Source organism: Phytophthora ramorum, assembly GCF_020800215.1.
Source record: "Phytophthora ramorum isolate Pr-102 chromosome Unknown Phyram_PR-102_s0002, whole genome shotgun sequence".
Classification (NCBI taxonomy): domain Eukaryota; phylum Oomycota; class Peronosporomycetes; order Peronosporales; family Peronosporaceae; genus Phytophthora; species Phytophthora ramorum.
Genome location: NW_027150648.1, coordinates 359,626 through 382,277, shown reverse-complemented (window position 1 = coordinate 382,277; position 22,652 = coordinate 359,626). Strand labels below are relative to the sequence as shown.

The 22,652-nt window shown below is 56.3% G+C and overlaps 12 protein-coding genes across 12 annotated transcripts; 4 read left to right on the top strand and 8 right to left on the bottom strand.

Annotated features, from left to right (window-relative positions):
* Positions 1-2,653: 2,653 nt before the first annotated feature.
* KRP23_1665 (uncharacterized protein) lies at positions 2,654-3,208 on the bottom strand (the record flags this gene model as incomplete). The annotated part of the gene is made up of 1 exon (XM_067886327.1): positions 2,654-3,208. The coding sequence occupies one exon, from the start codon at positions 3,206-3,208 to the stop codon at positions 2,654-2,656; it is 555 nt and encodes a 184-aa protein (XP_067748998.1).
* Positions 3,209-4,406: 1,198 nt separating this feature from the next.
* KRP23_1664 (uncharacterized protein) lies at positions 4,407-4,796 on the top strand (the record flags this gene model as incomplete). The annotated part of the gene is made up of 2 exons (XM_067886326.1): positions 4,407-4,582; positions 4,652-4,796. The coding sequence occupies 2 exons, from the start codon at positions 4,407-4,409 to the stop codon at positions 4,794-4,796; spliced, it is 321 nt and encodes a 106-aa protein (XP_067748997.1).
* A 412-nt stretch (positions 4,797-5,208) lies between these two features.
* Positions 5,209-7,060, bottom strand: KRP23_1663 (Ras-related protein RIC1; the record flags this gene model as incomplete). Its single annotated transcript, XM_067886325.1, has 7 exons — positions 5,209-5,291; positions 5,375-5,455; positions 5,534-5,689; positions 5,754-5,819; positions 5,894-5,994; positions 6,066-6,138; positions 6,205-7,060. The coding sequence occupies 7 exons, from the start codon at positions 7,058-7,060 to the stop codon at positions 5,209-5,211; spliced, it is 1,416 nt and encodes a 471-aa protein (XP_067748996.1).
* A 1,282-nt stretch (positions 7,061-8,342) lies between these two features.
* On the top strand, positions 8,343-9,164 carry KRP23_1662 (uncharacterized protein; the record flags this gene model as incomplete). Its single annotated transcript, XM_067886324.1, has 1 exon — positions 8,343-9,164. One exon carries the CDS (start codon positions 8,343-8,345, stop codon positions 9,162-9,164), a length of 822 nt encoding a protein of 273 aa, XP_067748995.1.
* A 210-nt stretch (positions 9,165-9,374) lies between these two features.
* Positions 9,375-11,938, bottom strand: KRP23_1661 (Branchpoint-bridging protein; the record flags this gene model as incomplete). Its single annotated transcript, XM_067886323.1, has 5 exons — positions 9,375-9,476; positions 9,540-9,555; positions 9,866-11,669; positions 11,750-11,756; positions 11,840-11,938. The coding sequence occupies 5 exons, from the start codon at positions 11,936-11,938 to the stop codon at positions 9,375-9,377; spliced, it is 2,028 nt and encodes a 675-aa protein (XP_067748994.1).
* A 250-nt stretch (positions 11,939-12,188) lies between these two features.
* On the top strand, positions 12,189-14,734 carry KRP23_1660 (Transcription factor TFIIIB component B''-like protein; the record flags this gene model as incomplete). Its single annotated transcript, XM_067886321.1, has 5 exons — positions 12,189-12,282; positions 12,367-12,446; positions 12,540-13,403; positions 13,471-13,596; positions 13,655-14,734. 5 exons carry the CDS (start codon positions 12,189-12,191, stop codon positions 14,732-14,734), a joined length of 2,244 nt encoding a protein of 747 aa, XP_067748993.1.
* A 211-nt stretch (positions 14,735-14,945) lies between these two features.
* KRP23_1659 (uncharacterized protein) lies at positions 14,946-15,440 on the bottom strand (the record flags this gene model as incomplete). Its single annotated transcript, XM_067886320.1, has 1 exon — positions 14,946-15,440. The coding sequence occupies one exon, from the start codon at positions 15,438-15,440 to the stop codon at positions 14,946-14,948; it is 495 nt and encodes a 164-aa protein (XP_067748992.1).
* A 506-nt stretch (positions 15,441-15,946) lies between these two features.
* Positions 15,947-16,999, bottom strand: KRP23_1658 (uncharacterized protein; the record flags this gene model as incomplete). Its single annotated transcript, XM_067886319.1, has 1 exon — positions 15,947-16,999. One exon carries the CDS (start codon positions 16,997-16,999, stop codon positions 15,947-15,949), a length of 1,053 nt encoding a protein of 350 aa, XP_067748991.1.
* Positions 17,000-17,142: 143 nt separating this feature from the next.
* On the bottom strand, positions 17,143-18,183 carry KRP23_1657 (uncharacterized protein; the record flags this gene model as incomplete). Its single annotated transcript, XM_067886318.1, has 1 exon — positions 17,143-18,183. One exon carries the CDS (start codon positions 18,181-18,183, stop codon positions 17,143-17,145), a length of 1,041 nt encoding a protein of 346 aa, XP_067748990.1.
* Positions 18,184-18,488: 305 nt separating this feature from the next.
* On the bottom strand, positions 18,489-19,526 carry KRP23_1656 (uncharacterized protein; the record flags this gene model as incomplete). Its single annotated transcript, XM_067886317.1, has 1 exon — positions 18,489-19,526. One exon carries the CDS (start codon positions 19,524-19,526, stop codon positions 18,489-18,491), a length of 1,038 nt encoding a protein of 345 aa, XP_067748989.1.
* Positions 19,527-19,816: 290 nt separating this feature from the next.
* KRP23_1655 (Acidic elicitin A1) lies at positions 19,817-20,437 on the bottom strand (the record flags this gene model as incomplete). Its single annotated transcript, XM_067886316.1, has 1 exon — positions 19,817-20,437. The coding sequence occupies one exon, from the start codon at positions 20,435-20,437 to the stop codon at positions 19,817-19,819; it is 621 nt and encodes a 206-aa protein (XP_067748988.1).
* Positions 20,438-21,295: 858 nt separating this feature from the next.
* KRP23_1654 (uncharacterized protein) lies at positions 21,296-22,264 on the top strand (the record flags this gene model as incomplete). Its single annotated transcript, XM_067886315.1, has 2 exons — positions 21,296-21,299; positions 21,429-22,264. The coding sequence occupies 2 exons, from the start codon at positions 21,296-21,298 to the stop codon at positions 22,262-22,264; spliced, it is 840 nt and encodes a 279-aa protein (XP_067748987.1).
* Positions 22,265-22,652: the final 388 nt, after the last annotated feature.

Sequence of the window (22,652 nt, the reverse complement as noted above, 5' to 3'; positions counted from 1 at the left end):
GAAACTGGCATTTTCCCTGTCCCCAAGCTTTGGCATCATGCGTGAGGAAACCGAGGGACCAACTCTGTAATTTACACAAAGTGAACGAAGGTGCTAAACGTTTCTAGGTCAAAACATCGCGCTCTAGGAAGACGACCGAGTCCAAACCACCACGACGACCTCACCTAACTAGGCAAGGGCGTACTACACCAATACACCGGCACACAGGCACCTCGAGCTATCAGCATTAACATTTGTGTGGTCAAAAACGTAATATTGCATACCTTGCACTGTCCGTTTGCACATAAAGTTTTGGTAATAGCCCGAGAACTGAATTGGCTGAAAAACACATAAACATCAAATAGAAGGCCGCAGTCGACAAGACTGGAAAACCACTCCGGAAGCAAGACTACCCCTTATTCAACCATGTCGGATCAACGAAATTATGATCATAAACATGAAGACGTTGACGGCAATAGGAAACACAGCAGCATCATAACACCAAACTGCAGACGACGATGTTGCGAGGAAGACAAGAAGTAACAGTCCGCAAATGGTGCTGTGACGTACTGCTCTGTTTAGCATGGAACTTACGGGAAATGGATGAGAGTGCCATTAAACCAAACGCGATACCAGACCTTCAACATCAGCTGGAATGGGGAATGGATACGATACTAGAAGGGAGCATAGTAGCAACGATCAAGAGCAAGCCACTAAGCAACCCAGTACTACAACTAGAACTGAAGAACGACGGATGGACAACGGAATCTTACATGGCATCCAAGGACTTTCGAGAGCTCACAGCATGGGAGCGTGTCATTGGGCTAGTATTCCACACAAACCCACAGACAGCAATCTATCCATGGAAAGTAAACAGCGCAACAATAGCAATGCACGCAGCAGCACAACTAGACGTCAGCGATCCAAATACTTCAGACAAACCACGGCATGCAATTACAACCGATCATCGACAGAATTTCAGCTAGACCAGAGAGGGGAAACAGCGCTAACTCAAAACCCTGGTAACTTGTGCGACCGGCACGGAATTTTTCGGACTACCAGAATTGGACACTCTACAGGACAGCAATCGGAAAGCTAAGTCTATGACACAGCGGATGACAACTCAATCCGGAATGCCCTCAAGAAGAGTGCACGTGCACAATGGAAACAATCGATCATATTGTCTGGAAGTGCGCACACGCACAAGCGGTGTGGTGGACAAATGGCTGGACAAATGGCTAGGGAAAACAACAACAGCAGACGATCGACAAGAAGAGGAGGCAGCAGTAGCATCAATAAAGCTCCACAGATTACGACGGAACTTTTAGCAGTAGCACAGCAATGTATAGCAAGACGGACACCACACCATACGACCAATGACCCCCGCAGCGAATCTGGACTCTGGTCATCCTATGGAGATTGCGAAACAAGGTGGTCTTTGACGGAGAAGCAACGTCAGTACAAGCAACACAAGCAACAGTCCAAGCAGCAGGAACCTACCGAGTCATGGCAGTCGCCAGCGCATGGAAACGGAAGCAGAAGAGTAGAATACAAGGACACTGCCTCAGCGCATGTCAAAGTATCGTGATGATGATAGACACCAACAAACCGACGCAGGTACTGTCGAAATGGATGGTGCAGTATCACTTTAGCACATCACCGGAGGAACAAGTGTTTAAGGATGGATTTTGTTAAAAAAGAAGACAAGGTGTGGTACGGGAAAGAAGCGGCAAGCCTCTGTTTTCCAACCAAGAGATCAAGACACAGCAATGCGATGGCAATACTGGCTAAAGGGCTCTAAGCGTTCAAACACCACGAGGAAGCAGCAGAAGCGTATCTCCGAATTGATAGTGTGGACAAAACAATCCAGGAGCACCTCAGCGCCAAGACGGAACAAAAGGAAGACAACAACAAATGGACCAAGAACTACACCAATTTTTTGTCGCCCAATGGGAAACTCCAGTAAAAGCAAGTCTCGAAGCAGTACGTCTGGTGGTGAGAGCACAAACAGCAAAAACCTACAAACTACGAGACCCAACAGGAACATCACGAGACCCGCTACTCGCATATCTCCGCCAATTCGAATTCCACGACCAAAAGCAAAACACTCCAAGACAGAAGAACGACATAAAGTCGCGTATTATATTTATAAGCCTTCTATACAGGAAAATGATATAAACAGCAAATAGAAGGCCACTTAACCTTAAGAACTGAATTGGCTGCCAACGTGTCCGAGATTTTGGCGTTTACTTCGTATCACGAGAATCTACGCAGAATCCCTTGATGTAGTTTGTGGATTCGGTGCAAGTGCTCCAAACTTGCTATGTATCTACTTGTACAGTAGTTCTGTAGTTGACCTAGGGGGCTATCTGTTCTCCAACAAAACAAAACTATGGGCATCAAAATCCCGTTGACGGAATGCAACCGGCGCTGGCATAAAATTGCAAAAGAAGTTCTACCGGAGCTGGAGAAACGTTTATGAAGTTTCGAAGAGCCACTGAAACAAGGCCAGCAAAAGCCAACTCGATTCATGGGTAGCAGCCACTGTAGTAATATCAAAAACATGTTTTTATTCCCAGAGATTTACTCATAAAGGCGCTAAGCCTCTCATCTGTGCGAAATTCGTGAGTTAGAGCTTGCGCAAGTATTTAAGTTCTAGGTGAAGGCAGCTTCATTATTTAGAAATCATGCCTTCAATTCCAAGGACGATGAGAGCCGTAAGCGCTACACCGTACGTAATCGTCAAAGCCTTTTTAAGCTTGGACCATTTCTTGGGGTCCTGCTTGAGCGCCTGTGCAACCTCGTCCGTGACTTTCACAACCTCCGCCTCGTCGACGTTCTTGAGTTGTCCGGACGCCTTCAGCTTGGTGAAAGCGCTTTGCCACTTGTTTTGCTTAGTGTCGAGATTTTTGAGTTGTCCTTCCTTGACCTTGGCGGCGAGACTTTCCCATCGGCTTGCGGCGGCAGTTTGACCCTCGACTTTTCCTTCGGTCTCAGCCTGTTTCAACTTCTCCGCAACTTCAGCCCAGCCTCTCTCTTCGTCCTCAGCACTGTATTCGCCTTCTGCTGTTTTCTGCGTTCTTTTCAGGTAACGAGGCGTGCTTCCACCTTTGACTAGGCTCAAGACCGCGTTGAGGGCAACTTTGTCGGTCTGGGAGGAGCTCTCGACTCTGGCGAGACCGATGCAGGCAATAGCCATAGCCAACATCATAAAGAAAGTCAGGTGCATGATCGAGGTGGGCGGATGGAGTAATTGCAGCTTGGGATCCGATTCGGAAATGAAGAGGTGTGAATGCTCAAATGATTTAACATCTTCCGTTGCATCGACGCTGTGCCGGGGTGCTTTGGACTCTTTCAATTTGCTTCATTTTTGTTGGTGTACGCACAGCATTCGTTCGCAGGTTGCAGACTTCAAAGCGCAAATATGATCCTGATCATTGTGATCATTTGCAAAGTACTTCGATACTGCTCTGATCTCGTCGCGAGCTGACGATGCAGCTTGCTCGACGTCAACAAGGGCTCAGGAGATGCCAGGGATGACACGAATTGATGGCGGATAAATCCATTCACCGTATTCTAGCTAGCGTAAGTGTAATTGTGCTTCCAACGGCTAAATCCGCACATCTAGCGCAGCTAGACTGAGAAAATGACACAACATTACGGGCCTAGAATTGAGACCAAGGTAGCAAACTAGATGTCTGACACTACGTTTCGCTTTACCAAACCGCGTCACGAATCTCCTAACTATATACACTTGAGCCGAATCGCTTAGACCTGCTTGATAAACACCGCCTTTCGCAGCTTCCGTTGCGATCGGACGTTTTGTTTTTTGCTTTGTGAGTCAATTCACAAAATTCGGGGACGAACCGGGGTTCGCAGTTCTCAACAGAAAATGTGAGAGCTATGAGGCAAGTGCTCATCACGATAACTCGTGCTTCTACTGTGTTTGGCATAGTCTCCGTCAAACGCATCGTGGACCTCGTCGTGGCGGTGATGAAAAACTGGAGGCTCCGTCGGCATCCAAACACAAGTTCGACAGGTTTTCCAGTCACAACAAGGAAGCTAATTGGCGTTTTCCGTCGACGTGCCGTCCCCGAGGAGTATCTAACTTTCATCTTTGCTCAGTATCACTGGGCTCGAACGCTGATGCACGACTACTGGTCATATCGACACCGCGATTGCTAGTGCTGGTCGTCGACAAAAGCAATTCAGGTTGTTGAGCAGATCCCTGAGGGAGGCAGACAAAAAATGATCCCTGACTGGACCAAGCAGGGAGTTATCGACTTCCCCACTCGACTACAAACAACCATTTGTCTGGATGACCCAGTGGATACAGGGACCTGCAAAAGCTGACTGTCGTGCTTTCTGTCCATTGTGTGTCACACACAACCGGATTTCCGCACGCTTTTCTGGCCCAAACCATCAAAATGGCGTCCTCGAGCGACTCGGTGCTCAAGAACCCGCCGTGCTTCCGCTCGGGCCTCATGTGGGGCATCTCCGTGGCCGCGCTCATAGGCGCGCACAGCTTCCGCACCAAGAAGCCTACGCGCAGGTCCTGCGACCACGCGATCGGCGCCTTCCTCTTCGTGGCCAGCAGCTACACGTACGCAACCTAATCATAAACTACTCATTAAACGAGCTAACTCGAATTTGTGTATTGCCGCGCCCATAGACTCTTCTGCACTGCTGCACACCGGGCTCGAGTGCGGCAGACCCGCGAGTTCATGGAGGTCATGAACAACCCCGAGCGCAAGGCGGAGGCCGAGCAGTTTCTGCGCTCTCGAGTGCAGACCAAAGCACCGGAAGACGAACAGTAGAAGTATCGTTGACACTGCTAATAGAAGACGGGGACTCGGTGTACGCTGCGAGTTGTTAATATTTCGTGTCAGCCGCCCGTTAAATACCGGCTTGTGTGCTCCGTCGGCCGTCTGTCTACCCCTCTGCGGTTGCACTTCAGTTGGATAATTTTTTGCTTTGCTGTGCCCCGCCTAGTTGGGGCTATAGTGTGGGCGGCTCGCGGGTATGCGCACCCGCTTGCCTTCGTGTCTGTCGCTCGTGTCGTGTGTGTTGCTGCCAAGTCGCCGCTGCCTCGTTCATCGCTGCGCCGAGTGAGACGGCGAGTCGGCATGCTTGTACAACCTCTGTTGTTGGTGCTCGGAAAGAGTTTCCTTTGGTCTTGGTGGGGGTGCCCTCCGCTGTGGACGGAGGGCAGGAAGGAGACGAGAGTGGCTATTGGATAACACAGTTTTCCTTGTTGCGTCGACCAGCCATCGTCTTCTCCCGGTCCATCACCATCTTCTGTGTGAGTGCGGCTGCAATAGATAAAAAACAAACGTTAGAATCGCGACTCGAGCAGCTATCAGGTACATGTAGCAAAACTGCTGAATACACTTACGATTGACGCTGATCATGAAGGCATCACGCGCAATAGTTTCGAGCGCGCCATTCGTGTTTTCCGACGTCTTTGCACTCGTTTCTGTAGGTCAACACGATCAAAGCACTTCAGTTAGACCTTTCGCACCGTCACACGTGGGCTCATACTGCGAGATTGTACCAATAAATCGGCAGTCGTACTGGCTTGCAGCCGCTTGGCCCTCTTCCAGCGAGACTACGCGGTTCGGCAGATCGATTTTGTTTCCTACGAGGAGCATGGCCGGCATTTGCGACGGGGCCGAATACTGCCGAATGTTGTTCTTCCAGTAGCCAACATCTGCGCCACAGATTGCAATTAGTACCTCTCGTTTCGGCGAGGTCACACAAATTCAGTCACGTACTGTCGAAGCTGCGTCTGTCACTGACGTCGTACACGAGAACAATGCCGTTCGCGCCCTTGTAATATGCTGCACGGATAAACACCGAGTGTTAGCAATCTTTCACGCCACAACCAAGCCCCTGTAAGCAGCAGCAAACGTACTAGCAGTGATGCGATGGAAACGCTCTTGGCCTGCGGTATCCCAGATTTGAAGCGTGATTGCTTCGTCCGCGACGTTAATATGTCGGAGTTTGAAGTCCACCCTGTTTCAATTCGTCCCCAACCAATACAAATTAGATCAATCCATCACCACAACAAGATCGCCACTACGTACCCAGCAGTTGCCAGCATCGACTCGGAGAACTCGTCGCCGGAGAAGACGCGCATCAAACTGGTCTTACCAACGCCTGCATCGCCACCAAAACGCTAAATCAGCACCCAACGCCCATCCATACACTCACAGCTAAACGTACCGCTATCTCCGAGCAGCAGCAGCTTGAGTTTATGCCGTTTCTTGGGTTGCACGGGCGGCGCCACCTCCGTCACTTCCGACGTCAATTTCTCGACTCCGGTCGGCGGTTTGCTGCCATTCCTCGCCGCCTCCAACTTCGCTCCTTCTTCCGAGTTGCCCAGCAGCCTCGACGTGCTCTTGAACATCTTGTTCCTAAACAGCGACGCTCTGACCGACAGCGACCTGCGCGCGGACAGCTTCTCGGCCTTCAATTTATGGTCCTCCTCCTCCTCCATCTTCTTCTCCTCCAGCTGCTCCTCTGTGAGTTGATCACCTCCAAAACTCGATGCGGGCATGACACTGTTCTCTACGGAGAGCTGGAGGCCCTCCGAAAGTGCATCCAGCGCCGCCGCCGACAAGGCGCCCGTGGGCTGCAGAACCTCCACCTTCTTGACGCCCACGATCTTGCTGTCGTCCTGCAGCTTGGATACGTCCACGGGAGCCGACCCGGCCAAGTAAATCTTGCTCAGCGACGCGGCTCTCTTGGCCGCGTCTTCCTCCTCGTCTTCGGCGGCTCGCGAGAGGCTCCGGGGCGGCTCCAGGGCCGAGAACGAGCAGCTGCGTCTCCGCGCGCGGTCCTCGTCCTCCTCCTGGGCGCTGCCGACCTCGCGGGAGCTGAAGCAGCGCGCGCGCGAGCGTCTGGAGTCGTCTTCCGCGTCCTGTGAGTCCTCGTCGTCCGCCAGGATGGAGCGGCTGCGCGTGCGGCCGCGGCCCTGCACGGCCTGCTCCATTTCGCGCTCCCAGGCGCGCTGAGCCTCTGCCTCGGCCTGCTCGGCGGGCTGCATGGGGTCCGTCGCGCTCGCGGTGGCTGTGCTCATATCAAGTGGGGGGAGGGGGGGGGTACTGCCTCCAGCGAATGCCGTCTGAAGGGTAGGAAAATGCCGAATGGCAATTGCGCTTCTCCGAGAGGGGGGACGCGACAGGTGGAGTAATGCACCCTTCTTAACGGACCAGGTCGACCAGCAGTACAGTTGGTTAAGTTCCTGTATCAATGGATAGATTGGTACAACATATCTCACCAGATGGAAAATACGTTGAATTTAACTGTGAGAAATGATTAATTTGCACTTTGTATATTGAGTGCAAAAGAGTGTGCACAACTGTACTGCGAGCAAGCGCACTAGTTGATACGGGACGGAGACGGCGTGTGTAATTGCGTGGAAACGGGCCAGATTATTTTTGGGTAAATTGAGGGGCAACATGTCCAACGACATGCAGTGGAAAAGTATTCGACTGAAGGCAATGGCACTCCGTTTGATATATATCAACGGACTGAGATGGATGGATCGATGACGAACGAGTAAATGAATGGCTGTTTGATGTGTCTGCAGTCAGAGGTGAGACTGCCATAACGGTAAACAGCCAAAAAATCCTTTCCCGGCCCTGGCAGATCGATGACGAGTTGAACCCACCGGGCTGCATCACATCCATTGGCGTACGAGCACGCTGTCCACATCCTTGTCCAGGGCGCTATGGCCAACCTTCAGTTGGGGATCTTTTTGGACGGAACCACTTGTCAACCACAATTGTCAACTCAAGTATCCGAGTCTCTCTTGTCTCTGCAGTCGGCCAGCGACGCCACGACACCGACGCCGGCAGTTGAACGGCAGCTCAAGTATCTTGTTGCGCGGTGACACGTGTTGCCCTCGTTGCACTGACCGGCAGTTGACGACGACGTCGTGAAGAGCAACACGACGGGGCAGATAGTAATGCCGTTTCGTACAACTGAGATTCTCAAGGTGGGACCATTACAGCCTGCAGCGACAACTTGGGCTGCAACTCCAGTCTGCTTGGGTCAGAAGAGCTCTCTAGCGTTGCTCTCTCGCGTTACAGCTACCAAAAGGATGTTTCGAGCTGATACGCCGTTAAAATCTCCCCAAGTGAAGACGAAGACGTATTTTTAGTCTCTCAATCATCCTCCGGTGCTTGGCTGAGCTTGCTGCACTGATAGTGGTCGCTCCCAGTCCAGGCAAGACCGCCCATGAGATCGCGTTAGTATCCGCTGCGAGTGGAAAGTCTAGCTGCGTTCCTACGCCGACAGCCACAGGCACCATACAAGCCGACCCAGCCCAGGATCGGGTGTACCGTATTTCGTCTCAGATGCCGGTGAAAGCCGCCTCGGCCGCGACGCCGTTCAAGGGCGACACTTTCCCGCAGTACGTGCTGTATCGCTCTATCCGGGGGTCAACTCCGCAGTGCATCGCCGCTGCTGTGACTACCGACGTTCAAGTCCATCCAACAATTGGGCTTCCTGTAGCACAGGCTTCAGCTACACTGTTGACAGCAGCATCGAAACCTGAGCAAGACAGACCACCGCCTCGCAAAGCTCGCATCGCTACTGCTGGTTTCAACAAGCGGCCACTGCACTCTCCGAGTCTCAGGCCATCGCTTTCCGAACAACTCAAGTCCATTTCACAGGGGGCACAAGCCATCACCGCACAACTTGCGACCATGTACAGCCTGCCGGGCCGCACCAACGCACCTGCTCTCTCGTCATCGAGTAGCCGCACCCAGCCCGACCAACTCACCCACGACAAGAACGCGTTTCAGGCCACCACCATTGGCCTCAGCGTCGGCAAACTCGAGTGCCGTTTCCCGTGTCCGGCCACCTTCGCATCGGATCGGTGCACGTACCTGTTCCAGCATCCGTTCGAAGCCAAAGAGGTGCTCATGATCATGTACTACCGAGATATGCTGCACGCCTCCGTCAAGATGGCAGACCACAGCTTCCGCTTCCGCTTATCTCGAGTGCTGGAACAGTTCGGCGACGACTACAAGCCAGCCAACGCGCAGCACTGGATCCGAATCGTCTTGGCAACCGCAAGTGAGGCTCAAAAAGTCAAGCTTTTTCTGGCAGGTCTCGGGGTCACTGACAATAGGCGCTCCTCGCGTACCGACATGTCCTGTAATTCATACAAATAAACGTACAACCTCCCAAACAATAGAGCAACGAACGTTGCATTCATAACGAGTGTCCTGGTGTGGGTTACGCCTTGCATGCTCTCCGGCGCCTACCTGTCCGCGCGCGTACACGCAAAAGTACCCGGAAATGGTCCCACTCCAATCCGATCCAGCACACCTCAGCTTTGGTCACAACCAGATACAACAAAGCTCCTCAAACTTGTCCACACACTACGCAGCAAACGCCTCCTTGTCCTTCAACTCCAACTTTTCTCTCAGCATTCGATCCCAAGCGCTTGCTCCGCCCGCCGTCAACTGCCTTGTCTCCGCCGGCTATCTTGAACAAAACCCAAGCCTCGCATTCCAGTCGACCAACGCACTACGCTTAAGCCGTACCTGGGGGTCCTTGCGTCTTTTGAGCAGCGATTGAATCACGAAACACAAGGCACCACAAGGACCATGGACCAAACCACCACATAGGCACAAGACAGGGGACAAAGCATCATCAACATCATCCTCACCAACAAGAGCATCGCCACTATCTCCGTCGTCTCATGCTCGCCACCAACCACAAACTCTCAGATAAACATGGATAGCAACCAAAAGCTCGCGGTACGGCATGACGAATCGCTGAGCGATCCGATGATCGAGCACAACAGAGCATCGAGACCGACAGACGGGATTCCGCATACACAAATCACACAACAATGCACTCAACAAACCTGTGGAGTTGCGCTTCCGAGGGCCGAAGTCGAGTCAGCGCCGCCATCAGCTGAGGCGGAAGGCGCAGGTGCGTCGCTAGTAGAAGTCGAAGAAGCGGTGGCAGGTGCGTCACTAGTAGCGCCCGGGGCAGCAGCAGCGCCATCTCCAGCCTGTTGCTGGTACTGCTGGTATGCTTCAGCACTAGCTTGCGCCGCAGCACCTGTGACACCCAAGCCGCGTTGGCCGCATCCACACCGTAGTACGCAGCGTATTCGTAGTAGCCGTTCCAGTAGGCATTCGGGTCATTCGGGTCCGCAGTGGCTGCTGCGGTTGTCGCTGCCGCTTGGTCACCACCCGCAGCAGCCCCTGCCGTCGCGGTCGCAGAGGCATCCTGCTGGTAGTACTGCCCTTGCTGACCTTGCTGCTGGTAGTATGAAGCATATGCGTCCTGCTGGCCTTGAGCTCCATAACTTCCATACTGTTGTTGCTGCTGGCCGTAGCTATCAGACTGGCCTCCATAGCTTCCAGATGCACCGTAGCTGCCGCCGCCACCACCGAAGCTGTGAGTACCGGCACCTTGCAAGATTACCATGTCGATCTCCTCCTTCGCGCCCGCAAGGTTCTGAGCAGGGCCCTGGATGGAGATCGTCCGCACAGGTGGGTTCGAGCCCGGATCCGGCACCTGCGGGATCTGGATGCGAACAGCGTGGCGGTCCTGAACGCCCTTGATCGTTTCACCGCGCTTACCGATGACGACACCCACGCGGTCGTTGGGCACCTGCATGTAAATGGTCTGGCCAGATGTCGTGCCGTAGCTGTGACGCTGACCAGGCTCCTCATTGATCATGGATTCGATCTCAAACTTGGCAGCCTCCTTCGCCTCCATCGTACCACGAATGGTGATCAGGCGCATGGCGGGGTGGTTTGGGTCTGGCGTCTGAGGGATGGTGACGCTGGTACCCGTACGCTGCTGAATAGCCTTGATCGTGCACCCGCCGCGTCCGATAATGAGTCCAACACGCTCGTTAGGCACCAACAACTCCACCGAGTCGGAGCCGTCGGGGTTGATGCCACCGTAGCGCGCCATACGGTCACGGTCATCACGCTCGCGGAAGCCACCGGTGTTGCCCTGGTTCTGCTGGCGCTCGTCGATGAGGTTCTGAATGAGTCTCTGGGCGAGATCCAGTGCCTCCTGGTTGCCCTTGATGTTCACGTAGCGGTCGGGCGTTTGAGGAGCCCCTTCCTCCTCACGCACAATCTGGATGTGCGCGCCACTCTTCATCTGCAGGTCGCGGATCGTCTCACCACCACGACCAATGATGTAGCCCACCAGGTCACGGGGCACCTTCATGTCAATAGTCGCGTCGTCGCCACCAGGACCATAGTGAGCGTTGCCACCCTGGCCGCCGCCACTCGAGTGGTTTTCACCGTCATTCCTTGCGCCGCCGTAGTTGTCGTTCAGCGTTCCATTGAGCTCCGCGACCTTGCGCAGTTGCTCCTGCTTGAGCTTCATGGCCTGCTGCGGGTTGAACAGAATGTCCTCCACCGCACTCTGCGCCTTGGCCAGCGACTCGTCGGTATCTGCAGTGATGAGCACGTGCAACTCCTCGTTCTCGTCGGGATCGCCTGTGGGGTCCTTGGACGACCCCTTTCCTCGGATCAAGATGCGCGCGCCTGACTCGTCCTCCATGCGCTTCTGGTTGGAGCCGCGGGGGCCAATGAGCAGGCCCATGAAGTTGATGTCCGGGTACTTGTCCACTGGGATGTACACTTTCTTGCGCTTCTTGTCGCCCATACCAGGCCCAGGTCGTGCACCACCGTCCACTGCAGCGTCAACACAGAACAAAATCATCAGTGTGCAAATCACAACAAAAACTGCAACTACTTGGGCCAAAAGATCATACCGTCGCCCTGTCACAAAAAGCCATACAAAATAGTCCGTCGTGAGCTAAAAACAGCCTTATTTCACTAAAACAGCGCTCAAAATGACTCACCTCCCACCGGCTTTTGCGTTTGCCCAGCGCGTCACCTCCGGGGATCGCAGCCGCCGCCAGACGCGCCGCAATCTCGCGCGCACGGGCCACCGGGTCCATGTCCGTCGTACTGTGTTTAAGGAGAGAAAGAGGGGGTCCACGTCGAGTCTTAGCTCGAGCCTTCAATGGGTAATGGCAATACAGTTGACTGGGCGGAGCTCTCCCTCATTCTCATTGGCGGATAATAATCGTCTGTAATTGGTTGAATTAATAAAACTGTTTTGCACCTATCGGCTGCCGTTCTGTGTCGTCGTTTGACAAAGCCATACATTTTCTGTGGCCAAGTGACTTCGAGTCTCCGGCCGTCTCCATGGCCTCGGCGTCGCGCGTACCGCTGCTGGTCAAGAGCAAGGGCCGCAAACCTTCGCGGCTGCCGATTGCACCGCGCGCCAAGCCGTCTAACGGTGCGTTTCCGGCCCAAATCGGTGGAGAACTCGCTGCAAAACGCGGAATTTTCTAACTTTTTGCACGCTTTTTCGACCTTCTAGCGCCCCGCGCCAAACGTCCAGCAGCCGTAGAACGCGACAACCCCCAGAACGATGCGGTGCAGACGATGATGACCCCAGAGGTGCCAAGTTCGGGTCGAAAACTCGCTCTAGGATCTCCAGAATGACTCAGACACTAATACTGGACAATTGTGATTTTGATTTGATTTTTGCAGGCAAAGAAGGCGACGGGGAAACTTGTAGGCACGACGCAAAAGACGCCATCTTCCAGCGTCAAAATTGCAGCAAGAAATGCCGCTCCAACGGTGAAAATTGCAGCCGCCACGCCTTCAGCGGTCGCCAAAGCTTCGGTGACGGTGGTTAAATCGTCGCTGATTGCTAAGCCCAATCCGGCGGCAGTATCTAACCCAGCTGCAATTGTCACGACTGCTACAGTTGCTGATGCAACAGCGTCACCTGCTGCGCAGCCGCGTCGCGCGGGTGGGATTTCGGTCGGTGGCTCACTGTCGGCGACGTCACCAAGTGCTGCTTCGAAGAGTCTAGGGACACGACCTGTGCCTACCGTGCGCTCGCCTATTGTGTTGCCGGTGCAGCGACGTCCTGAGAGACTGGCAAAGATCACGTCGGCGGGACCGGTGTACCGAGCGAGCCCGGTGATGCGTCCGCGTGGCGGGAGTATTGGGAGTTCGCCGGCAGTGCGTCCCCGCGGTGGTAGCATTGGCAGCTCTCCGGCGACTGGTCCGCAGGCGAACCCGATGAAGCAGAGACTGCTTCGGAAGCTCGATATTAAGCCGCACCAGTCACCGCGGCGTTCCGCTATGCAGCAACAACAGAATCTTCGCAACCAGGATGGACCGGCGTCGCCGCTGATGCTTGGCGGTAAGCCTGCGTCGGATGATGGAAAGGATATCCCTGATGTACAGCTTGATGCGCAGCAGTCGCGGCGTGCGACCGCTCCGAAGGCTACTCGCGCTAGAACCCCTCCGGCGCAGAAAAAGCGTCCGGTGCCTGCAAAGCGACGGAAGACGAGCGAGGCTACGGCTGTTAAGACCAATGGCGCCAGCTCGTCGCGTCAATTGGTACGCTGGGCAGAATTGTTGCACTATCCTGCTTGGATGGAAACTAATCACAGGTCTGTGCATTCAGCTAAGGAGAACGGCCAAGCGCTCGCAGGCGTACCGTGATGATGGCAGCTCAGGCAGCGAGCCGGATGATGATATGAGTGAGGACGTGAACCCGAACGACCTGGATCTGCCCGAGAACGAGATGAACGTAAGTGACAGTGATAGTCCTGCTTTGGTAACGCTGCAGCTAACGTTTGTGAATTCAGGTATACGTGCCTGCACGTGAGCGCGCGACGATGTGGGCCAGGTCGCTTCTGAAGGACGAGAAGGAGGGGGAAAGGAACAACAGCAAGGACGGTGACACGTCGCTGGTTGTGCGCGAGAAAAAGACTCCGACCCGCAGGAAGCGCAGCAACTCGACGGCCTCGTCGGTCTCGTCTATTGTGACGGGTATTGGAAGTGGCATTATCCCTCGCAGCAAGATGGAGGAACTGCTGAAGAAGGAGCCGTCTCAGATGACGATGGGCGAGCTGGCGCTCACTGTGCCCAAGGGCAGGCGTATGAAACGTCATGAGCGCGAAGAGGCTGCTCTGGACACGCCGATGACGGGCTCTGGAGAAGGATCCGACCTCTTGAACGTGAATGCGCTCAACCGGGTGCGATCGCTGTCAGTGTCGTCTGAGTCTGCGGCCTTTGCTGGGTCGCTCGTGACGCCGCAGGTGCAGATTGTGGATGGCCAGATGGTCGTGCTGGAGAACACGATCAAGCTTGGTGACGAGCTTCAGCGTACGGCTGACGCACTTGGCGAGAGCAGCGTTAGTGGGGAGAGTAGGCTGCCGCCGCGACACTCGGGCGCTCGGTACAATTCTTCCCACCCGAACGGCCCAGGCAAGCGTTGGGGCAAGGAGGAGACGAAGCAGTTCTACTACTGCCTCAGCCAGGTCGGTCCGAACTTTTCCATGATGGCGACGCTGTTCCCGACGCGAAAGCGAAAGGAGTTGAAGAGCAAGTTTAAGTACGAGGAGAAGAACCACGCCAAGCTGATCGAGATAGCGCTGCGTGCGTCGACGGCGCCGCTGGATGCCGAGATGGTGGACGTCATCACGCAGATGGTAGACAAGGAGGATCAACGGAAGCTCGAGGCCCAGAGGAAAAAGCGAAAGCCCAAAACGGAGCTGGATCTGCTACGCCGCGGACAGGACGATGACACAGCTTCAGTAGCCAGCTCGATGCTTTCGTCGCCGATGTCGACGCCGCAGGTGCACACGGAGGAGTTCGTGGAGACGCAGGACGACGAAGACCTGTTCCCGCCCAGCAGACGTGGCTCGTTCGACTTCAGCGGTTGACACATGTACGTGAGAGCATTAGTGATCAAGAGACAAACCAGTTAGTGTAGCCTCCGTCTCGTCAGAGTTCTCAGTTTTAAGATCATCGCCAAGGTGTAGACAAGGACACAGGTAACCAAACAACAGACAAGCATGGGTTCAGATGCACAGGTAGTTCATTCGTTGAGCAACACTACACAGGCAGCATAGATAGCAGCGTGCAGGTGGGTGCTTACAGCATGGCAGCCACAGCGACAGCCAGCAGGCTGGTACCAGCCGCGAGGACGGCGCGAGGAGCGTCGCTGCTGCCACTGGAAGCACTGGCGCTCGCCGCGCTAGTGGCCGCGTCGGCACTGGAGCTGCTGGTAGTGCTGGACGTGGAGCCGGAGCTGGAGGCGTCGACGCTGCTGCTGCCGACGTCAACCGACGCCGAAGCGTCCGAGGACGAGACCGTCGTGGTCGTGTAGCTGTCGGCACTGCCGATGCCCGAAGACTCGGCCGAAGAGGTGGTCGAGGTGGTCAGGCCCATGTGGCCGGCCGTGTGCGTGTCCGACGTGGCCGTCGAGTCCGTCGTGGCGCTGGCAGCGGTGCTGTCGGCGATGCTCTCGGTTGTCATGGTGGCGCCGTTGTCATTGCCCGAGACGACGCTGTCTCCGAGCGTCTGCGCCTCGACGTTCGAGGACGCGAGCGCCAAGACGACGGCGATGGCGAGCAGCTGGAACTTCATAGCTTTCGACTTGATCTACACGTGGAGACTTTGGGAATGAGGGAGCTCTAGAGCGGGCAGACGTAGAGGACCGGGAGAGGACAGAGATGGGGACGTAGAGTCGGAGGGGATTCAGGTAACTTCAGAAAGCGTCGCTTCAACTAGCCTGCAAGCCACATGAAGGCGACGCCGCCGCCTTACCACGTCGGTTTCGGTATGGCTCCATCCAGCGGCATCCCCCGCCACCTGCAACGGTAAAGGGCTGGAAGTGTTCATGGGAACTATAGAGGCGTCGAGGTACCAGCGACGGACCGAGCGTCAACGATCGTCGCGCGACGGAGATGGAGAGCCCAGCGCGGGTCATAGTGCGCCACGTGCCAGCGCTGCTCTGCTTTTCCGCGTGGGTGACGGTGCACAAGCCTCCTTTGAGCAGATCCCGGCTCGGCTCCCCTTCGTGGCGTTAGTATCACGACGAGACGAGTTCCACTCTCTCTCGAACAGCAAGACGGATCCACGTCTGTCTGCCATCACTCCTCGCGGTACTCGACCAAGAACGCGATCTTCTTCGCCTCCGCAGTCTCAGATGGCAGCAAAAAGCTCAGAACTCGCGTTAGCATCTCGTTGGGCAGTGTTGCCCACGGGTGCGCGGCGATAGCGTTCCAATCGCAGTGACCACGGCAAGACAGGCGCCGTATCCGTTCCCATAGCGTGGGTTTGTTCTTCGCTAGAAGCTGCCAGTGCCGCAGCACGACGATCACTCGAATCTGGGGCCACAGCTTGTCCAGCAGATAGGACCTAGCCATTCGCTTCACCTCTGAAGGTATCACCGTCAGTCCGGCCGGAGACTGCGCTCTCAGCTTGTACAGCGCGTACCAAACCGCTTGGCGAGTCTCCGTCGGGTTTAACTTGTAGATAGCGTGTACGATGCTTGGCTTGCCACAACGCACTGCCGCCCCAACACACGTGAAGACGTTAAACAGCCTTTTCACGGGGTCTCGACGCTGCTCCCAGTGCATGCTCAGGTTCAGCCGCACCGCAGCTCCTGGCTGGAGGTGGTGCACGACACGTTTGTTGGCCAGGATGTTTAAAGCGCACCGCTCGTATCCAGACTCGATGGCGAGCTCGAGCACCTTGAGCGGGTAGTGTTTGCACAGCAAGTCGTCGTGGGAACTCGGTTCATGCTGCTCAAGCAGACACGACGCCAGTGCTCCGTGTCCTCCTCGAATTGCCAGCTCCACGGCGTCCAGCCCATCGATATCCTGTCTTGACATCGGACCGAGCACCCTGACAGTGCGCTTCCGAGCCCACTTGAGCAGCCGAAGCAAGACCGAAGCATGCACGCCGTGATAACAAGCGTCCATGATTGCATGGCGTCTCCAAGCATCTCTCGCCCAGAAGTTGGCAGTGTGCGTGCACACAAAGTCGACGAGCTTTACGGCCAATGGAGGCTCTGGTACGTGTGCTACCAGCATCAACACCGTCGTGCCGCCCTCGAGTCGAACATCGTCGCGTTCACTGGGCCAGGTGGTGTCTGGAGGCAGCAGACTGCGAACGGTTGAGAGCAGCTCGGCCTTCCGCATGGCGCTCTTCCTCGGAGACCGTCAGTGCGAGAATGAACTGAGAGCGGCCACATGCCGCTTCAACATGGAAACCACTTACTTGGGTTCATGGCTACCATGGGCCCAACAACGCCAAGCAAATGCATTATTCACTATGTACACAGCTAATACTCGGCCAAGAACCTCGTCTCCTTCATCTCGGCTCGCTCCGATGGCAGCAAGAAGCCCAGCACCAGCATAATCATCTCGCTGGGGAGCGTCGACAGCGGATGAGAGAGAATTGCATCCCAGTCCCGACGCTCACGTCTCCACAGACGCTTCATCTGCTTCCACGACGACCTCGTGCGTCCATTCAGCAGCTTCCACTGGCGAAGCAGCACGATCATGTGGAGCTGCGCCCATGACTTGTCCAGCAGATAGGACCTGGCCATTCTTCGTATAAGCGGAGGGAGCTCGGCCACCACGTCGGGAGACTTTGACTGCAGCTTCGCCACAGCGTACCAAACGGCCTGGTGGGTCTCCTGGGGGTTGACCTTGTAGATGGCAGTCACAACCTCAGCCATACCGCGGCGTACAGCAGCTCCCACACACGTGTAGATGTTGAACAGCCTCTTCTTGGTCGCTCGCCGCTGCAGCCAGCGCACTCTGCGGTTGAGACCGTCCGTCAGCTCTGGCTGGAGATCGGCCACGACGCGCTCGTTGGCAAGCATGCTCCTCACGCACTCTTCGTGCCCAGATTCAATCGCCAGCTCCAGCACTTCGAGCGGATAGTGAGGACAGAGCGACGCATAGTACGTGGATGGAACCCGTTGATTGAGCAGCCAAGCTGCCAGCGCTCCGTGGCCTCTTCGAACTGCAAGCTCAACGGCGTCGAAGCCGTCGCTGTCGCGCTTGGACACCTGCGCGACGAGGTCGTAGCGCTCCTTCCTGGCCCATTTGACCAACCGCTGCAGGACTGAGAGATGCACTCCTCGAGCACAAGCGTCCATGACGACATGGCGTCCTCGAGCGTCTCTCGCCCAGAAGTTGACAGTGTGCGGACATGCAAAATCGATGAGCTTCACCGCCAGTCGAGGATCTGGCACCGCAGCTACCAGCATCAACACCGTCTTGTCCTCCTTGAGTGGGGCGCTGTGGTTGTCCGGCCACGTCGTGTCTGGCGGCAGCAAGCCGCGCACAATGGAGACGAGCTGAGACCTTCGCATGAGCTTCGTCCGAGCTGGCAAGTACAGGAATGACGATCCGCTGGAGTCAACCTCGAGTGTTGATGCTCAAAGTGACTTCGGACGCGTCGGCAGGATGAGGTGCCGCTTCGCGAAGTCGATCATGAAAACTTTGTTGTCACGCAATCTGTCGGCTAGAGGATTATGATGTATCCCGTGAAACTCTGTCAAGCACGTCTTCCTTTATAGCGAAGTTTCTTCTCCATAGAGTTTTCTTGCTGCTTGCTCGCTGACGACTTGGTTCTCCATTATTCTCTAGTTCTGACGCATGAGGAGTCTCATCTGTATCAGTACTCGACCAGAAACCTCATGTGCTTCATCTCGGACCTCTCGGACGGCACTACGAAGTCTACTATCCGCGCGATCATCTCGTTCGGGAGTGTCGTCCACGGGTGCGAGGCGATAGCGGCCCAGTCGCGGTGTCCGCACCGTATCAAGCGCCGGATCTGTTCCCACGGGGACCTCGAGTGCTCGCTCCTCGCCGCCACTTTCCACTGTCGGAGCAGCAGAATCACGCTGAGCTGCGGCCATGACTTGTCCAGCAGGTAGGACCTGGCCATCCGCCTCACGTCCGGATGCAGACCAGCAACCATAGCTGGAGACGCCAATCTCAGCTTGCAGACGGCAAGCCAAACGGCCTGGTGGGTCTCCTGGGGGTTGATGCTGTAGATCGCTGGCACGACGCGTGGCATGCTGCCGCGCACAGCAGCGTCAACGCACGTGTAGACGTTGAAAAGCCTTTTCTTGGGCGCTTGGCGTTGCATCCAGCGCATTCTCAAGTTCAGACGCTCCGTCAGTCCTGCCTGGAGGTCGCCCACCACGCGCTTGTTGGCTAGGACGTCCTGCACACACTGCTCGTTGCCAGTTTCAATCGCTAACTCCAACACTTGGAGCGGGCAATGAGGGCACAGCGAGACGTTGTACGACTCCGGCACGCGGCGTCCCAGTAGACAGGAGGCCAGTGATCCGTGACCTCCTTGGATCGCCAGCTCGACAGCATCGAGACCGTCAATGTCCTGCATGGACAGGAGCCCGATCAAGTTGAGACGGTGGCTCCGAGCCCACTTGACCAACCGCAGCAGCACCGACGGATGCACGCCCCGGGAGCAGGCGTCCATGATCACGTGGCGACCTCGTGTATCCCGCGCCCAGAAGTCCTCGGCCTGCGGGTTCACCAAGTCGATGAGCTTCACGGCCAGTCGACGGTCGGTCACTGTAGTTACCAGCATGAGCACCGTCTTGTCATCCTTGAGTCGGACGTCCGGCCACGTTGCGTCCGATGGCAGCAAACTGCTCACAACGGCAACCAGCTGAGACCTCCGCATGAATCGACGTGCGCCCGCCCTGGCAAATTCACAAATGCCCCAGCAACTTCAACCGACTCATGCTCGCCCCCTCCTTTGGATCGAAAACGATAACGCCGACGGTGGAGAGCATTGTGGGGCTGTCGTGGTCTCCAATCGAGTGCGTCTCGCAATCCGATTGCGCGCTCCTTCAATGTTCATTTTGCATTTTGCAACACCGAAATGGTTGATGCATCAGTCACAAATTGGTAACACGCAGGAGGTCTATTGATCTCAGCAACTTAAAGTGAACTAGAACCTGCTTATGTTGTCTACAGGCAGTAGGTGGCTACAGCCAGCGCGGCGATGGACACGAGGCCCATGGCCCGACCCACAGGCGACGCCGCGGCGCTGGAGCCCGAGGACGACGAGGCCGCCGACGCGGAAGCAGCAGCAGAGGCGGCCGACGTCCCAGACGACGGAGCGGACGTCGACGTCTCGCCCGACGAGGCTGTGGACGTCGTGGCGCTGGAGGCCGAGGACGGCACCGTGACGGTGTTGCTGGAGCTGGAGCTAGCGGTGGCGTTGCCGGCCGTGGAGCTGGCCGAGACGGTGTTGTCCGTGGCGGTGGAGCCGGCGGTGGTGGCGGCGCTGCCCGAGGCGGACGGACAACGGGGCGGCACGTAGTCGATGAGGTCGGCCAGTAGCAGGATGTTGTCGCCCACGGGCAGGATGCACTCCGACAGGTTGAGGGCCTGCGCGTCGGCCAGCAAGCTGAGACACGCGCTCGAGGCGCACATGAGGTCGATCACGTCCTGCGTCGGGATGGACGCATCCGTGAACGAGTAGCCCGAGTCGGTCGAGCACTGCGAGATGTACTGGTCTGTGAGCAGCGAGCTCAGGACGGACGAGCTGCACGAGGCGACGGAGCTGGAGGTGGAGGTGGTGGACATCTTGGACAAGTGGCGGGGAGTTGGCAGATTGCAGAATGGCAAAGGGAAGCTCCAGTGCGTTGCGGTCTCGCTGACCGTGGACGAGTATTCAGCAGCCAGGGCAACTGCAACCTGCGCCCCATCACCCATGGCCATCAAAGAGTGACCATCGAAAGCATTTCCGCTCTGAAGTGCTGGTCTTCGTATCCATTTATCAAGCTGCTCATGCAGGCAGGCGCAACAACGCGGAGCGTGATGGCACTGCCATGCCATGGCGGAGGTGCTCGACGGCGATGTTCGACGGAGGCAGAGCTGCCGATGCCATGGCGGTCGGTGGTCCGCTGCGTGTCGATGCGGTCTGAATTCCACTGAGAGCTGTACTTCAAGGTCGCGTCGCACCGGTCGCAGAAGCCTCCATGGCCCAGTGTCCATTGCGCGCCGTGGCTGCCGGAAGCGTGTGACAGCTATTTACATGGCGCGGCAATGGCGATGGCAGTGGATATTGCTAGCGGTGCTGGTGCAGGCGACGAGCACGGACAACTAGCGGAGGATTCACGGACTCAGCTCACGTCGAGGTGAGCGACCGGAGCGGCTCTGAGGTCCAACATGAACACGTATATCACCACATCGCCGTCATCCGGATCTTTCTCTGCGCTAGGCCAGCGGGAAGTTCCAAGGGAACCGATCGACCCGTGACTTTGGAGATGCTGGCAGTTGGCGGTGGCATGCGATGGCCGGCGCCATGGCGGTGTTGGTGGCGGACAAGGTGCTCCATTTGGTGGCGGCGATCGTCACTTGGCGGCAATGGCAAATCCAAGTTGAAGAATCATGCTGCAAGCCATGTCGGCGGTAAGAAGACCCCGAGGAAACCTCGGTGAAATGGGTATGTATACATGTACAAGGGTCCCCATAATCCCCGCTGGACAAAAACGCTCCTACAGAAAAAGAGTGAAGGACATTTATTATCTGCTCCGCGCTGCACCTGGAAACGAGGCTTCCTACATGAAGTAAGCGCCAGCAACGAGGACGCTGGCCACAGCTGCGCCGAGCGAAGTGGTGGCAATCGACGAGGCGCTGCTCGATCCAGAGGAGGAAGAAGCAGCCGTCGAGGAGGACGCGGACGCAGACGCCGACGTCGTGTCCGTGGTGGAGGAGGTCGACGAGTCGGTGATCGTGTCCGAGGAGCCCGAGGTGCTGCTGGTGATGGTCACGTCGGTGTCCGTGCTGGCGCTCGAGACCTCGACCGTAGCACTGGCCGACGTGTCGGAGCCGACGGTCGTGTCGCCAAAGCTGGACGCGCTGCTGTCGACGAACGAGGTGGAGATGGCGATGTCGCTGGACGAGCTGCCGACGTTCACGGTACCAGCTGTGCTGCTGGCAAACACGTCGAACAAGGTGTCGTCCGTCTCTGTGGAGGCGGCAGAGTTGGAGGTGCTGGTGGAGCTGAGGACGTCGGTTGGGTCGTCGAAGTTGTCCTCCTCGGGCGTGAACGAGCCCGAGCCGGAGCTCACGGCACTCGTCGACGCAGACGCGACAGTGGACGTCGAGCTAGAAACGTCCTGCGCGCAAGCGGCGCTGACAGCCAGAGCGCAGACGAGAGTCACGCGGAAAAGCTGCATGGTGGTGGAAGTCTTCACGAAGAAGGGGGTAAACTCGACGGTCGAGTGCGCTGCTCCAAGTCAAATTGCAGAATGGCAGCACTGGAGCGCGACGGCTTTCAACCAGTCGACAACTCGATCAATCAGATCCTGCGCGTACCAAGCACGACAGGACAAGCTGCGGCTGGCAGGGCGGAAAAGCGGGCGTTCGCCGTCTATGCCCGGACGAGGCCACATGGCACGGCAATAGACAACGAAAAACTGAAGGTTATCGGCGCCCGTGCTGTGCTGGGTCCAGTTAATCCAAGCAGCAGAGGTGCTTAGACTGCAGTCATAACCTGAGATGCTGGAGATTGATCCACTCGGATCGTATGACACACCGTGACGCGAGCCCTGCTCGGCACGGAGGCCGATGCAAGCGGCATCGGTCCCCGTTGGCCCGTTCCCGAAAACTCACTTGTTGTCCTCACGCGTTACATGTACACATGGGGCCAATGTATGCTCATATGTCGGTGAAGGTTGTGCATCGATGCATTGCACTCGGAGGAGGACGACATCGTCCTCCACGTCATCGTCCTATTCAGCATAGCGGCAGATGCCTTTCAGCTCGCTAACCGTCTGTACCCGGTTTGTGTGTG